The following is a 15,082-nucleotide window of genomic DNA, read 5'->3' on the forward strand; positions in this document are numbered from 1 at the left end:
AAGTGGTGGAGAACAGACTGCAAACCAGGGACACTGAGGACTGGAGAGGGAAGTGAGTTGCCCAAGATGAGTGCAGCTGAGTAACAAGGGCAGGCACCAGAAGCTAACCACATAGACTTGGGGTGAGTTGCCCTGGGGATTCCACCTAAGGGGCAGAAGATGTTATATTTGTAGTAGCTAATTCCTCAGTGTTATGGATTGAATTGTGTGTCTCCCTACTCCCAAATTCACACGTTGGAAGTCCTAATCCCCCAGTACCTCAGAACGGGACCTTATTTAGAAATAGGACTGTTGCAGAGGTAACTAAAGATGAGGTTGTACTGGAGTAGGGTGCCCCTAATCCAATATGACTGGTATCCTTCTATAACAAGGGGAAATTTGGACACACACACACACACACACACGGAGGACACCATGTGAGAATGAAGGTGAGATCTACAAGAACACCAAAGATTGCCAGCAAACCACCACAAGAGGCATGGGACAAATTCTTCCTTACAGCCCTCAGAAGGAACCAACCCTGCCAATGCATTGATCTCAGACTTCTAGCCTCCAAAACTGTGAGACAATAAATTTCTGTTGTTTTAGCCACCCAGTTTGTGGAACTTTGTTATGGCAGCCCTAGAAAACTAATACACTCAGAATTTTCTCTCTTTTTGTACCTTAAGTTTGGAGTGCTGGGTTAATCAAACCTGTTCATAATACATTTTCCTCAACTGGCACAGCAAAGTGTGTTTAATCTTTTTTCTCCATCGTCTTTGAATTTCACTCTTTCCTGTACTTCTTTAGCTACTCACTTTCATGTGCTTGACTAATAACGTTAAATATGGATATTTCTTTGTGAAAAAATATGTGGTTTGTGTGTCATCACTTAAGTGTCATTGTGCTATAAATAGCTTTGTGTCTTATTTTTTCTCCTCTTTTTTTTTTTGGCAATATCTCTATGTTGCTGAATGCACATCTAGTTTATTGTTCCTGACTGCTGCACTTTACGGCATAATATATATTTACATTCCACATTCACATTTGATTCCCCAAATAATGCCCCCACCCCCGTGATCACAAATATCACCATGGTGACCATCCATTTGCAGGGCTTGTATGAGACTTTCTCTAAGATACACACTTGGGAATGGGGAAGGGGGTGTCAATGGGGCTATAAATACTGTGCTTGATTAATTTAATGAAATCTTGCCAGATTCTCAGCTGTCTTCTGTTCTCCTGATTTAAAAACTTCTCTAATAATCTATACCTCCACATTTCCTTATCTAAAGAGAGGGTAATCTATAGCCTTGCTACTCAAAGTAGGTTCCATGGAGTGGCAGCATTACCTGGGAACTTGTTAGGGACGCAGACTCTTGGGCCCACCCCAGACTTACTGATTTAGATCCCCAGAAGATTCATAATGCCCATTACAGTTTGAGAAACTCTATATAATGAAGGAAAGGGGTTTTGGGTGGCAGTTCTTCTAGGACCGCACTGTCCAACATGATAGCCACTGGACACATATGGCTATTTAAACTAAAATTCAATAAAATTATATAGAATTAAAAATCCAGTTCCTCAATCACATTTGCCATATCTGATCACATTCACTACATTACAAGTGCTACGGCTGGTGGCTGCAGTACTGAACAGTGCAGGCGTAGTAGTTTTCCAGCATCACAGAGAGCTCTGTTGGACAGTGCTGCCCTAGGAGATGAGGGTTCTCAGTCTAGGCTGCTCATTGGAATCAACAGGAGATTTTTTTTAAAAAAACAAGACTCAGTTTATATTGAGCTATAATTTACAAACAATAAAAAGCCCAGATATTAAACGTACACCTCAATGAGTTTTGACAAACGACTCATGTAACCAACACCCCAATCAAGTTACAGAATATTTCTATCACTCCAGAGAGTTACTTTGGGCCCCTTTCCAGTGTGTTCCCTTCACTCCAGAGGCAACTACTTCTTTCCCCATTCCTACATATTCCTTTTGCCTGTTCTTGGATTTCATATAAATAGATTCATACAATGAGTAATCTTTTATGTCTGGCCTGTTACATTCAATGTAATGTCTGAAGTTCATCCATGTGGTTTCATATATCAGTAGTTCATTTCTTTTAATTGAGGAATAGTGTTCCATCGGTTGAACAAATATACTAAGATTTGTTATCTGTTTATCTCCTGATAGACATCTGGGTTGCTTATAGTTTTGGCCATTATGAATAATCCTGAAACCAAAATGTATATAAGTAGATGAATGTTCATTTTTACACATGCTCTTTTGTGGCATTGTTTTTATTTCTATAGGGTAAGTTATAGGGGAGAAATAGCTGAATTATATGGTAAGTGTATATTTAACTTCGTAAGAACTGCTAACAGTTTCCAAAAATGATTTGTTCCATTTTACATTCCCACTTGCCCATTTTTAATTGTCTGGGTTTTGTCTTATTGAGTTGTAAGAATTCTTAAAATATTCTGGACAAAAGTCATTTATCATACACATACATATGGGTATGTCTATGTGTGTATATATCATTTTCTCCCAGTTTGTGGCTTTCCTATTCATTTTCTGAATGGTGCCTTTTGCTGGGCTGAGTGTTAAATTTTGATGAATCTCATTTAGCAGCCTTTTTTAATGATTAGTGCTTTTTGTATCTTGGCTAAAAAATCTTTGTTAACCCCAAGGTCATAAAGATATCCTATGTTTTTTTCTAGAAATTTTATACTTTTGGTTTTTACACTAAGGTCTTTGGTTCATCTTGAATTAATTTTGGGGTGCGGTGTGCAGAGATCAACGTTTATTTTTTCCAGATGGTTATCCAGTTGTTGAAAAGACTTTATCATTGAATTGCTTTGGCACCTTTATTGAAAATTAATTGATCATATGTGTGTTGGTTTATTTCTACTTTGTTCTTATTAATCTGTTGTTCTGTCCTTAGGCCAATATAACACTGTCTTGACTAGTGCAACTTTATAGTGAAAAAAACATACATACCACAAGTTGGAGACATACCACCTTGAAATCAGGTGGTATGTCTCCAATTTGTTTTTTTTTTTTTTCTAGATTGTTTTGACTATTCTACATCCTTTGCATTTCTATATACACTTTAGAATCATCTTGTCAATCCTACAGTAAAGTTTGCTGGGATGTGAATTGCCATTTCACTTGGCAATTTGGGAACTTATATCCTAACATCAATGATTCTTCAAATCCATGAACATAATATAGCTCTTCACTTATTTAGGTCTTTACTTTCTCTCAGCAATGCCTTCTAATTTTCAGTATAGAGATCTTGCACATCCTCTGCTAAATTGAGCCATAGTGTTTGATGGGTTTTGATGCTAATGTAAACGGTTTTGTTTTTTAAATTTTCATTTAACTGTCGTTGGTTGTTAGCATGTAGAAAAATATGATTGTTTTTGTATGGTGACTTTTATTTTTGTGACTTTCCTAAATGCACTTATTTATTTTAGTAGGGTTATTTTTTTGGTGGATTCTAATAGGTTTTCTAAGTACACACTTATGCCATTTGTAAATAAAGACAGTTTTACTTCTTTCTATCCAGGCTCTATGCTTTTTATATTCCTTTCTTGCCTCCTTTCATTGGCTAGGAACTTCACTATAATATTGAACAGAGGTGATGAAAAGATATCCTTGCCTTGTTTTTAATATTAGGGGAAAGTGTTCAATAATTCATCATTAAGAATGATATTAGCTATTTTTCTGTTGTTGATGATATCCTTAACACAATGGTTCTCAACCAAGGGTGATCCTCCCACCTCCATCCCCAAGGACATTTAACAATGTATGGGACATTTTTGGTTGTTACAGCTGAAGTGGGGGAGAGCACTGATGTTGGAATCTAGTGGGTTTGAGGTGTATCTCTTATTATTTTGTTTTTGATGATTACTCTAGAGCTGTGCTAATACAGTGGCCACTAACGAGATGTGGCTTGAGTACTTGAAATGTGGCTAATATGACTGAGGAACTGAATTTTAAATTCTATTTAATTTTTAAAAAATATTTATTTATTTTATTTTATTTATTTATTTGGCTGCACTGGGTCTTAGTTGCGGCTCGAGGGCTCCTTAGTTGTGGCTCACCAGCTCCTTGGTTGTGGCATGTGAGCTCCTTAGTTGTAGCTCGCAGGCTCTTTAGTTGCAGCTCACTGGCATGGGATCTAATTCCCTGACCAGGGATCAAACCTGGGCCCCCTGCACTGGGAGTGCAGAGTCTTAACCACTGTGCCACCAGGGAAGTCCAAATTTTATTTAATTTTAATTAATTTAAATTTAAGAAGCTAGGTTATTCAGTTATTGGAAAACTATTAAGTATGTTCAGAACAGCTTAGGTATGTGAAACTACTTTTTCATCTGTATACTTTTATGAAATCTAAATACAAAAGAGGTATTTCCCTTCAGCCTCAAGAGTTTCCTTTAGTATTCTCTTGGTATAGATTTGCTGGCAATGAATTCTCTCAACTTAATCTGAAAATGTCTTCATTTCACTTTCATTGTTTAAGGATATTTTTGCTAAATATAGAACTCTAGGTTGATAGATCTTTCAGCATTCTAAAATATTTCATTTCATTGTCTTCTGACTTCCATTGTCTCTGATGAGAAGTTAGCCATAATTCTTATCATTGTTCCACTTTATGCAATGTACTTTTTAATTTTTGATTTCTTTCAACATTTTATATTTATATTTGGCTTTCTGAAATTTGACCACGATGTGCCAAGGTGTGATCTTCTTTGTATTTATCCTGCTCGGGGTTTTCTGAGCTTCTGGGATCTGTGGGCTGATGTTTTTAATAAAATTTGGAAAAAACTTGTCTGCTATTTAAAAACAGTTTTGGCCCCAATTCTCTCTCCTCTCCTTCTGCAACTCCAATTATACATATATTAGCCTTACAGGTCACTAATGGTCTTGTTCAGTTTTTCTTTTCTTTACTTCTCTGTATTTCACTTTGTATAACTTCTATTTAGTTGTCTTCAGGTTAACTGATCCTTTCTTCTGCTGGTTCCAATCCATATTAAATATATCCAGTGAAGCTTTCATTTCATTGACTTTAAGTTCTAGAATTTCCATGGGGTTCTTTTTTAGAGTTTTCATATCTTTCCTAAAATATTCCCGTTGTCTTCATACATTTTATTAATCTTTTCTATTAAATTCCTTAACATATTTATAATGGTTGTTTTAAAGTTCTTGTCTGCTAGGGGCTTCTCTGGTGGTGCAGTGGTTAAGAATCCGCCTGCCAATGCAGGGGACATGGGTTCGAGCCCTGGTCTGAGAGGATCCCACATGCTGCAGAGCAACTAAGCCCATGCGCCACAACTACTGAGCCTGCGCTCTAGAGCCCGCGAGCCACAACTACTGAGCCCGTGCCTGCAACTACTGAGTCCACGCACCACAACTACTGAAGCCCACGCGCCTAGAGTCCGTGCTCCACAACAAGAGAAGACACTGCAATGAGAAGCCCACTCACCACAACAAAGAGTAGCCCCCTCTCGCCGCAACTAGAGAAAGCCCGTGCACAGCAACGAAGACACAATGCAGCCACAAATAAAAATAAATAAAATAAATTTATTAAAAAATAAATAAATAAAAAAATAAGGTTCTTGTCTGCTAATTCTAATGTCTGGATGATCTTTAGGTTTTCTTTATTTTTCTCTTGGCCATGTGTTACATTTTCCTGGTGTTTGGAATGTCTTGAGATTTTAAAATTTATTCTGGACTTTGTATGTAGAAGAACAAAGGAGAAAGGTATATTGTTTGTTTTATTCTGTTTAGTCTCAATAAATTTAAGCCTTTTATAGATAGCCAGGATGAGGGTTAATAATTTAATAATTTTTCTAAGAGTTGAGTTGAGCCAGGGCTGGGTGACAGTTTTAGTTGAGTTTTTCTCTGCCTTCAAGTGGAATTAAGGAGAGCTCACTTTACCCTTGAGCCATGCCCTCAATTTTCTGCATCCCCCAGCAGGGACAAATTCCTTTTTGTCATTGTTTGAGTTGGAGTGGGTTGGACTGTAGCTCTAGCTGTTTTTGGTTTATCTTTGTATTCAACTCCAGAGGGGCCATAATTTTGAGCACCATAAAACTGTGCACACTTCCTCTGCTTGCTAGCCCTGTCTCTGCTGCAGCTTCTGCCACTTCCTCAACACAATTCCTGGGAATAGAGTAAGGAACAACGTTGGGTCAAGCAATTTATTTGTGTTTTGGGGGCTCTCTGAGATCCCAATACCTACTGGCTGTCCATACTGTCATTAAATGCTTGGATGACTTCTTATCTGTGCAAAGTCTCTCCTTCTATGACAGACCTGTTCCTCCACCCACATGCACCCAGATTAGGCACTTACCCCCAGATAAAGGCATTTATGGCTCTTTGCTCACCTATGATGGGCTCATTATTCTCTAGGATTCAGTTCATTAAGGCTTCTTTGTGTCCACTGCACTTCAATAACTTTATAACAAAGCATGATTTTTATTTTATATCTGTTAAAAAATGCTGCTACTATGGAAACATGGACTTTTGCATCCTTCAATATCCTAACTGCAAGAAAAATTCCACCTTGAAGCTTTAAAAAATCCCAGTGCCTGAATGCACCCCAGACCAAGTAAATGAGAATCTCTGAGGGTGGGACTCAGACATAAGTATTTTCTAAGGCTTCTCAAATGATTCCAATACGTAGCCTAGGCCACAACCACTGACTGTGGCTCAGAATGCTGTAACAGTCCCCTTTGTAAGTTAAATAATTGATTTTGAAAACTTCTTTACACCATTTGCAATTTATATGAACAGTCATATCTCTGAGACTATTTTCGTATCTATAAAGTGATGGATATTAGACTATTCCCTTTTGGCTGTTTTTCTCTGAGAATAAATGTGATATTATTATTATTGACATTGTTATTATTGGAGAGTCTTGAGTTCGAAGGTCCATGAGGCTGGGGGATTGCTAATGTAGAGCAGGGGGGACCTCTTTTTGGATCTGCAAGGCTGTGATTACTCACTGCTTGACACAGGCGTGGCCACTGGTGGTGGTCCAGAACCCCAGCACTATAAAGATGATGGATGTGGCCAGCAAAGAGGTCACCAGGTTGACGAGGGTCACTAAAGAGGCCACCTGGGCATAGTTGTCACCTCCAGCCTTGGAGGAGAATAAGATGATGGTGCCCATGCCCAGGCCCAGGGAATAGAGCACATGCCTCCTGCTTGATGCCACAGGTCCAGCAAGGCCCAGGCAGAGAACTGTGGATCAGGGTGGGTGAGAGGAATTTGGGAGTGGGCTCAGAGTGTGGAACCACCAGTGAGCCGGCAGAGGGGACAGACTGGGGTGGAAAACAGGAGGGATGAGGGGTAGTCTGGGGGCAGAAGGAAAGAAGATGTAGGGGAAGGAGATTTAGAGAAGGCCTGGGTAGTTGAGGGAGGGAGAAGGTTTGGAGTCCCCAGCCTCACCTCTGTAGTCACCGTAAGTCTGAGGCTGGTGGTTGCACCTTCCAAGAAGAGACCTCGGATGAGGACGCAGAGGAGGATGATGTAGGGGAGGAATACTGAGAAAATCAGCATCTGGCCAGAGGGGTCAGGACAGAAACCAGAAGTCAGGAGAAATGGGGAGGAGGGGAAGACAGAACAGAGGCAAGCATTAGCAGGGGACTGCAAGTCAGCAGGAGTAGAGAGATGGAGGTGAGCAGTGTTAAGGTGCCCTAGATGTAACAAGAGGGAGCTATGGGAGGATTATTCTAGGGAGGCAACAATGTTGTTTGGGGGGAAAAAATCCACCATTCAGCCGCTCAAGGGTGAAGAATGAGGGCCCAGGTAAAGATGGCTTTTAAATGGTGGTGCAGTCGGACACTATTCATGGGCCTTGTTTTTATGGCCTATTTGTGAGTTTAGGGAAAGGAACTGCAAAGGGGAGAGGAGGCAGTGAGGCCGAAGGCTGCATGGACCACCTTCATAGGGGAAGGGGGAAGAAAAGAAATGGAGATGAGACTTCGTGAGAAAATAACATGCTTAATAGGAATTTTTAAAAAAATTTTCATTTTTTTGCTCAGGGATAGGTGAAGGAAGCCCACCCCCGACCCTCACCACCACCAGTGTGCTCTACTAAGCCTTCAGTAAAACCTGCTTTTGTGTGAAGGGTTTATTTTGAAGACTGCAAAGAAATAGTGAGTTGGACTTCCAAGGATGCATGACGTAAAAGTTGATTGCTGGCATAGATACAGGGGCCAGAAGGTACAGGTAAAGTTAACCAAAATGATCTGAAATAACTTTTCCATAGAAGGAGAATATCCAGGTGCCAAGGGGGAGGGTTGGAAGTATGGATTGGAATAAAGTACTCTAAATGAAAAACTTTGGAAAGGAATCAGTGCCAGTCAGCTCATTTAGGGGTTAACAGGCACTGTCAAAATGCAGGAAGGTGGAGTATGCCAGGCTCAAGGTGTGAGGCTGTGGTCTGATCTAAAAGGCTGCCTGCAGGTCCCCACATGCAGTGACAGGCTGATGAGAGATGGTGATGTGGGAATTGGGTCAGTATGTGGTGCTCTTCCATGCCACGGATGAGAGAAGAGCAGTTCTTTGTGAGAGGAGGTGTTGACAGCTGCTTAGGGAGAGTACAGCGTCTTCCTTCGGACCCCTGATGGAGGTGCTGAGTGGTCACATCTGAGCTTGCCCTCTGGGTGGGTGGGAGGGTCATGGGGGTTGGAGAAGAGAGGTCAGCAGGGAGGACTTGGATGGTGCGGGGGCAGGGAGCCTGAGGATCTTTGGATTTGCAAAGGTGAAGTGGTAGTGGGATCAGTGATCAAGGTGGCTTACCTGCACTGAAATCTTTAGCCCTGTGCTCATGATTAGGAAGAGGAGGCACCAGACTGCGAAGATGCCCAGACTGAGATTCAGGACGAGGGCCTTGACCCCTTCTTCAATGTGGTTTGAGGCATTCAGACTGGTGTGGTACCAGAAGTACTGGTGGGACACAGTCCGAAGGCAAGTGAGGTCTGGGGGGACCCAGGCGCTTAGGTACCACCTCACCTGGTGGCTGCCCGTGCTCTTCACTTCCTTCCCTTTGGCTCTCACTCCCTGTCTCTTGCTCCCTGGTGCCCCTGCCTCCCTTGGCTCTGCTGGCCCTCTCTCTCCCTCTCCTCACTGGTGACATTGATGTTCTTCACCAGTGGGCACTTGTCCCAGGGCAGGGGACGACCAAAGGAGTTGCCCAGGTAGGAGAGGCTCCAGGTGATGATGACGCTGTTATACAAGCTCACCAAGATGCATACCTGGGGGTGGACATAGTAGGCCTGAGGGGTGGGATGGGTGGAGACAGGGAACCTGGAGACCACAAGGGGTGAACTGGGATGCCTCTTGGCTGGTCCCCACATTCACCAGTACGCTGGCGTAGCCTATGCTGCCCAGCCAGGAGACAAGCTGCTTCCAGACCCGGATGTTGTCCACATGCAGACATTTCCCCATGATCATCTCCATGTACAAGAGGGGAATCCCGAACAAGAGGAGCATGAAGAAGTACATCAGGATAAAGCTGCCTGAAGAAGAGAGCCAGGAGCTGTGCTCAGGCAGCCAGGAGTCCTGGCCCCTCTCCTCTTTATCCTCTAGGAGTCTGGGTGCCTCCCCTCCAGTTATCTCCTCCCCCAGCACCTAGGAGTCTAGGCTCCCAGCCTTAAAACTCCTTCCTTAAACTCAGGATCCAGGTCCCTGACCTTACCTCCTCCATTCAGATGACAAAGGTAAGGGAAACGCCATATGCTGTTTAGCCCAATGGAGAAGGCAACCTGGATCAAGATGTTCTCAGTTCTTTTAGTCTGAGCAAAGTAGTTTTGGGTCTTGGTGGCCAGAATCTCCTTGGCCGTGAGCTTCCAAGATGGGGTTGAGGAAGAGTGGTGTTCTTTGGGGGCCTCTTCCTCTGATATTTCCTCAAGGGACTCCATGAGTTTCTTCTTACAGGCCCACTAACTCCTAAGGGAATCCAGGGATCACCAAGAATAGCAGACTTTAAGGGACATGTCTCAGATACCAGACTGTAAAACTCCATGACAACAAAGGTTTTAGAGCAATGAGGGCCAGAGTTTAAATCTTGGCCCTTCTCCTCATGAGTTATTGACTTTGGGAAAATAATTTCATCTCTCTGACACTCCGTTTTTTTCTCATCTTATAAGCATAGATCAATTTCAAAATATTTAGTAACTGTTATAGCAAGTGGGCAGTGGAATTAAATCTTTAAAGTGCTGGAAGAAAATAACTGTGAATTTGGAATTCCATTTCTCGAAAACATATTCCTCAAGAATGAAGATGAAGTAAATACATTTTTGGACTAACAAAACCACAGAGTTTTGTTGCCAGAAGTCTGGCACTACTAAAAATACTACAGTGGATTCTTCTGGAAGAGGAAAACTTATCTCAGAAGAAAGGTCAAACATGCAGAAAGGAATTGAGAGTAATTAAAATGGAAATATGTGGATAAAATTGAGGCTGCAAAAAAACAGTTACAGTAACATCTTATTTGGTTTTAATTAAGTAAAGAATTAAATATATAACAACAAAGATTAGGAGGGTGGTAAATAGAGTTTAATTATTATAAGTACTTTTCATTGTCTAGGAAGGGGATAAAAGTACAAATAAATATTACTTGATAAAATGTATGCATATTTAATATGTAGGGGAACCATTAAAATAATAGTATAAGTGTATAATTTCTAAGCTATCAGAGAAAAAATGGACTAATGAAAACAATTAATGTACAAAGAATGCAAGAAAGGAGAGAAAAAGGAATATAGAGTAGATAGGACAAGTACAAAACACCTAATCAGATGGTAGATTTAAACCTAAACCTGTCTCTAATAACATACACAAAAATAAACCCAAAATGGATTAAAGACCTAAATATAAGACCAGATACTATAAAACTCCTAGAGGAAAACATAGGCAGAATACTCTCTGACATAAATCGTAGCAAGATCTTTTTTGATCCACCTCCTAGAGTAATGAAAATAAAACAAAAATAAACAAATGGGACCTAATTAAACTTAAAAGCTTTTGCACAGCAAAGGAAACCATAAACAAAATGAAAAGGCAACCCACAGAATGGGAGAAGATATTTGCAAACGAAGCAACCGACAAGGGATTAATCTCCAAAATATATTACAAACAGCTCATGCAGCTCAGTATCAAAAAAACAAACAGCCCAATAAAAAACGGGTGAAAGATCTAAATAGATATTTCTCCAAAGAAGACATACAAATGGCAAAAAGCACACAAAAAGATGCTCAACATCACTAATTATTAGAGAAATGCAAATCAAAACTACAATGAGGTATCACCTGACACTGGTCAGAATGGCCATCATCAAAAAATCTACAAACAGTAAATGCTAGAGAGGGTGTGGAGAAAAGGGAACCCTCCTACACTGTTGGTGGGAATGTAAATTGGTGCAGCCACTATGGAGAACAGTATGGAGGTTCCTTAAAAAACTAAAAATAGACCTACAATATGACCCAGCAATCCCACTCTTGGGCATATATCTGGAGAAAACCATAATTAGAAAAGATACATGTCCTATAACTTTTAAATAAATTGCTTCTTAATTAGTAATATTCCTCCATAGAAAACTTCCAACCTGGATGATTTTACTGGTGAATTGTACTAAACATTTAAGAAATGAATACTACTAATCTTGCATAAAATCTTCCAGAATAGAAACAGTGGTGAGACCAGCCTAACCTTAATACCAAAACCTGGCAAGGGAATTATGAAAAAGAAAATCGTATGCCAATGTCACTCATGAACGTTGATGCAAACGTCCCAAACAAAATACTAGCAAATCAAATCCATCAATACATAAAAACGACATTACATTACAACCGAGGTGAATTTATTCCAGGATTGCAGGGAAGTTTAAAAGTAAAAAAAAAAAAAGAAAATCAATCAATGATAACATAACAAAGGATACAAATCATATGATCATCTTAATATTTGTGGAAATATTTTATAAAACCCAAGAACTACTCATTTAAAAAAAACACTTTTAGGAAACTAGGACTAAAAAGGAACATTCTTAATTTCAAAGAGGTTATTTACAAAAAAGCTTACAGCAAATATCAAACTTAGTGATAAAATGTTGAAGGCTTTCCCTTGGAGCTCAGTAATAAGACAAGGATGCCCACTACTATTCTAGTCAAATTGAATTTAAAATTTGGGTAGGTTAATAGCATCAGTGGTCCTAAGTCTTCAATTTTTTCCTTTATTTACTCCCTTTACAATGTAATTCTTCAGATCCTCTTGCTAACTGGAATCTGGGCTGGTATGCCAATTCAGAGCCTAGGCTGCAAAAGACCTTCCTTGTTATTGCTTGCTCTCTTACTCTTTTGCTATCACCATGAGGACATATCTAGGCTAATCTGCTGGAAGTGAGACATGTAAACCGGAGCTGAATCATTCCAGTGGTCCTAGCTCAAGCTAACTTAGATCAGTCAATAGCCAGTCAATCCCCTTACATATTTGCTGACCCCAGTCTAATGACTCATGAGATACAATAATAAAATCTTGTTGCTTTTTTTTTTTTAATTATTTATTTATTTATTTATTTATGGCTGTGTTGGGTCTTTGTTTCTGTGCGACGGTTTTCTCTAGTTACGGCAAGCGGGGGCCACTCTTCATCGCGGTGCACGGGCCTCTCACTATCGTGGCCTCTCTTGCTGCGGAGCACAGGCTCCAGACGCACAGGCTCAGTAATTGTGGCTCACGGGCCTAGTTGCTCCGCGGCATGTGGGATCTTCCCAGACCAGGGCTCGAACCTGTGTCCCCTGCATTGGCAGGCGGATTCTCAACCACTGCGCCACCAGGGAAGCCCATCTTGTTGCTTTAAATCACTGAATTTTGAGGTGGTATGTTATACAGCATTTTGGTGGCAATAGATAATTGATACAAGGTCCTAGAAAGTGCAGTAAGATATTTTTAGAGTATAAAGTTTGGAAAAAGAAGTAAAACTGTCATTGTTTATGGATATGATTGTGCATGTGAAAAATAAAAAAGAATCTGTAAATACATAATTAGGATTAATAAGTGAGTTCAACAACGTTGCTGGATACAGGGTTAGTGGAATACCATTAATAGCATTTCTAATACCAGCAGGAAATAAATAGGTAATGAAAAAATTAAAGGAAATGTTTATAATAACATGAAGATATTTCAAGTGCTTAGGAATAACTCTAACAAAAGAAAGATAAGACCTTTATACCAAAACCTAAAAATGATTACTAAGAGAAGTAAAAGTTTTAAATAAATGGAGAGGTATTCCATGTCAACTCAGAGGATCACGGAAATTACAGAATTAAATAATTATGATGGGAAAATGTATATTCATTTGGAAAAAACAAAATTTGACTATTATCTCACATCATACAAAAATTAATCCATGAAGCTTCTAAAGATGTTAATATGGGAGAATATCTTCATGATCTGGAGATTAAGAAAGATTCCTTTAACAGGACTTAGGGCTCACCATAAGGGAAACAATAGGTAAATGTGAGTTCATTAGAATTAAGTACATCTGTTCATCAAGAGACACCATTAAAAGACTAAAAAGTTACAGAGTAGAAAAAAGTTGCCACACATATAGCTGACAGAGGGCTTTTATCCGGAATCTATAAAAAGCTCCTACAAAGCAATAAGAAAAATATAAATAACCCAATAGAAAAATATTCAGGAAACTTGAGATCTTTCAACAAAGTGGTCTTCCAAATGGCCAGTGAACATATGAAAATGTTCTCAAGCTATTCAGACAGTGGGAAAATGGTAGTTTAAGCCACGATGAAGTGACACTACACACCAGGCTGGCTTGAATGAGAAGACTTGCCAAATATTAGCAAGAATGAGGAGCCATGGTAAAGCTTACCCACTGCTGCTGAATGGAAACTGACAAAAATATTTTGAGAGATGGGTTGGCCATTATCTATTAAGATTGAAGGTATACATATCCCATGAACAGCAATTTCATTCCTAGGTATAACTGCAACAAAATATGTGTGTACATGTGCACCAAAGGACACATTTTTCTTAACAGCATTGTTTGCAACAACCCCCAAAGGAAACAATCCAGAAATCCATCACAGTAGCATTAATATAGAGTGATATAGCCGTACAAAGGAATACTACACAGCAAAGAAATGAACTACAATTATGCTTAATGACATGGATGAATCTCAAAAACTTAACATTGAGTGAAAGAAGCTATATCCTAAAGAACACATATCATATGACTCTGTTTATATCAAAGTCGAAAAAACAAGCAAAACTAAAGTATTTAGGTATACACACTGAGGTGGTAAAATCAGAAATAACATCAAAGAAGTGATGACCATAAGTGTCAGGATAGTGATTCTCTCTTGGGGGGCATGAGGGATTGGTGGTTGGGAGAGGCTCAAGGAAGTGTTTCTAGGGTATAGGCAGTGTTCTCCTTTTTCGACTAAGATGGTCAAACCCATTCAAGAGTCCATGGCACAGACTCCAGCCAAAGAGGCGGTCACCCTGACCTGCAAACTCCTTTCAACCTCCTCTGTGGACAGTGCTAGCACCAGCATCAGCTTTTGTACCAAGCCAGCACACATCTGAGCTCAGTTCAATCTGGATTTGGGAAGATGGCTCAGGGAGAATGCTATTTGCAAGATGGGGCCACGGGGCCTCCTCTTGGTTTAAGTTTGAGATTTTAGTTTAATTGGGTGCCTACACAATCTTAAAAGATACCATAATTTAAATGTTTGCTCGGGACTTCCCTGGTGGCACAGCGGTTAAGAATCCACCTGCCAATGCAGGGGACACAGCTTTGATCCCTGGTCCGGGAAGATCCCACATGCCACAGAGCAACTAAGCCTGTACGCCACAACTACTGAAGCCTGCGCACCTAGAGCTCATGCTTCACAACAAGAGAAGCCACCGCAAATGAGAAGCCCACACACCACAGTGAAGAGTAGCCCCCGCTTGCAGCAGCTAGAGACAGCCTGCGTGCAGCAACGAAGACCCAACACAGCCAAAAATAAATAAATAAATAAATAAATAAATAAATAAATAAATAAATAAATAAATGTTTGCTCCCTTT

General features: G+C 40.1%; 1 protein-coding gene across 1 annotated transcript in view; it reads right to left on the reverse strand.

Moving 5' to 3' along the window:
- The window catches only part of SLC6A16 (solute carrier family 6 member 16), a 47,830-nt gene that overhangs the window by 788 nt on the left and 31,960 nt on the right, over positions 1 to 15,082 (reverse strand). The window contains exons 16-20 of the mRNA XM_061172491.1: positions 9,361 to 9,518; positions 9,128 to 9,275; positions 8,800 to 8,978; positions 7,444 to 7,554; positions 6,999 to 7,135 (exon numbers count right to left, since the gene is read on the reverse strand). Of these exons, the coding sequence (XP_061028474.1) occupies positions 6,999 to 7,135; positions 7,444 to 7,554; positions 8,800 to 8,978; positions 9,128 to 9,275; positions 9,361 to 9,518 (733 nt within the window). The remainder of the gene's footprint in view (positions 1 to 6,998; positions 7,136 to 7,443; positions 7,555 to 8,799; positions 8,979 to 9,127; positions 9,276 to 9,360; positions 9,519 to 15,082) is intronic.

Source organism: Eubalaena glacialis, chromosome 18 (assembly GCF_028564815.1).
Source record: "Eubalaena glacialis isolate mEubGla1 chromosome 18, mEubGla1.1.hap2.+ XY, whole genome shotgun sequence".
Taxonomy (NCBI): Eukaryota; Metazoa; Chordata; class Mammalia; order Artiodactyla; family Balaenidae; genus Eubalaena; species Eubalaena glacialis.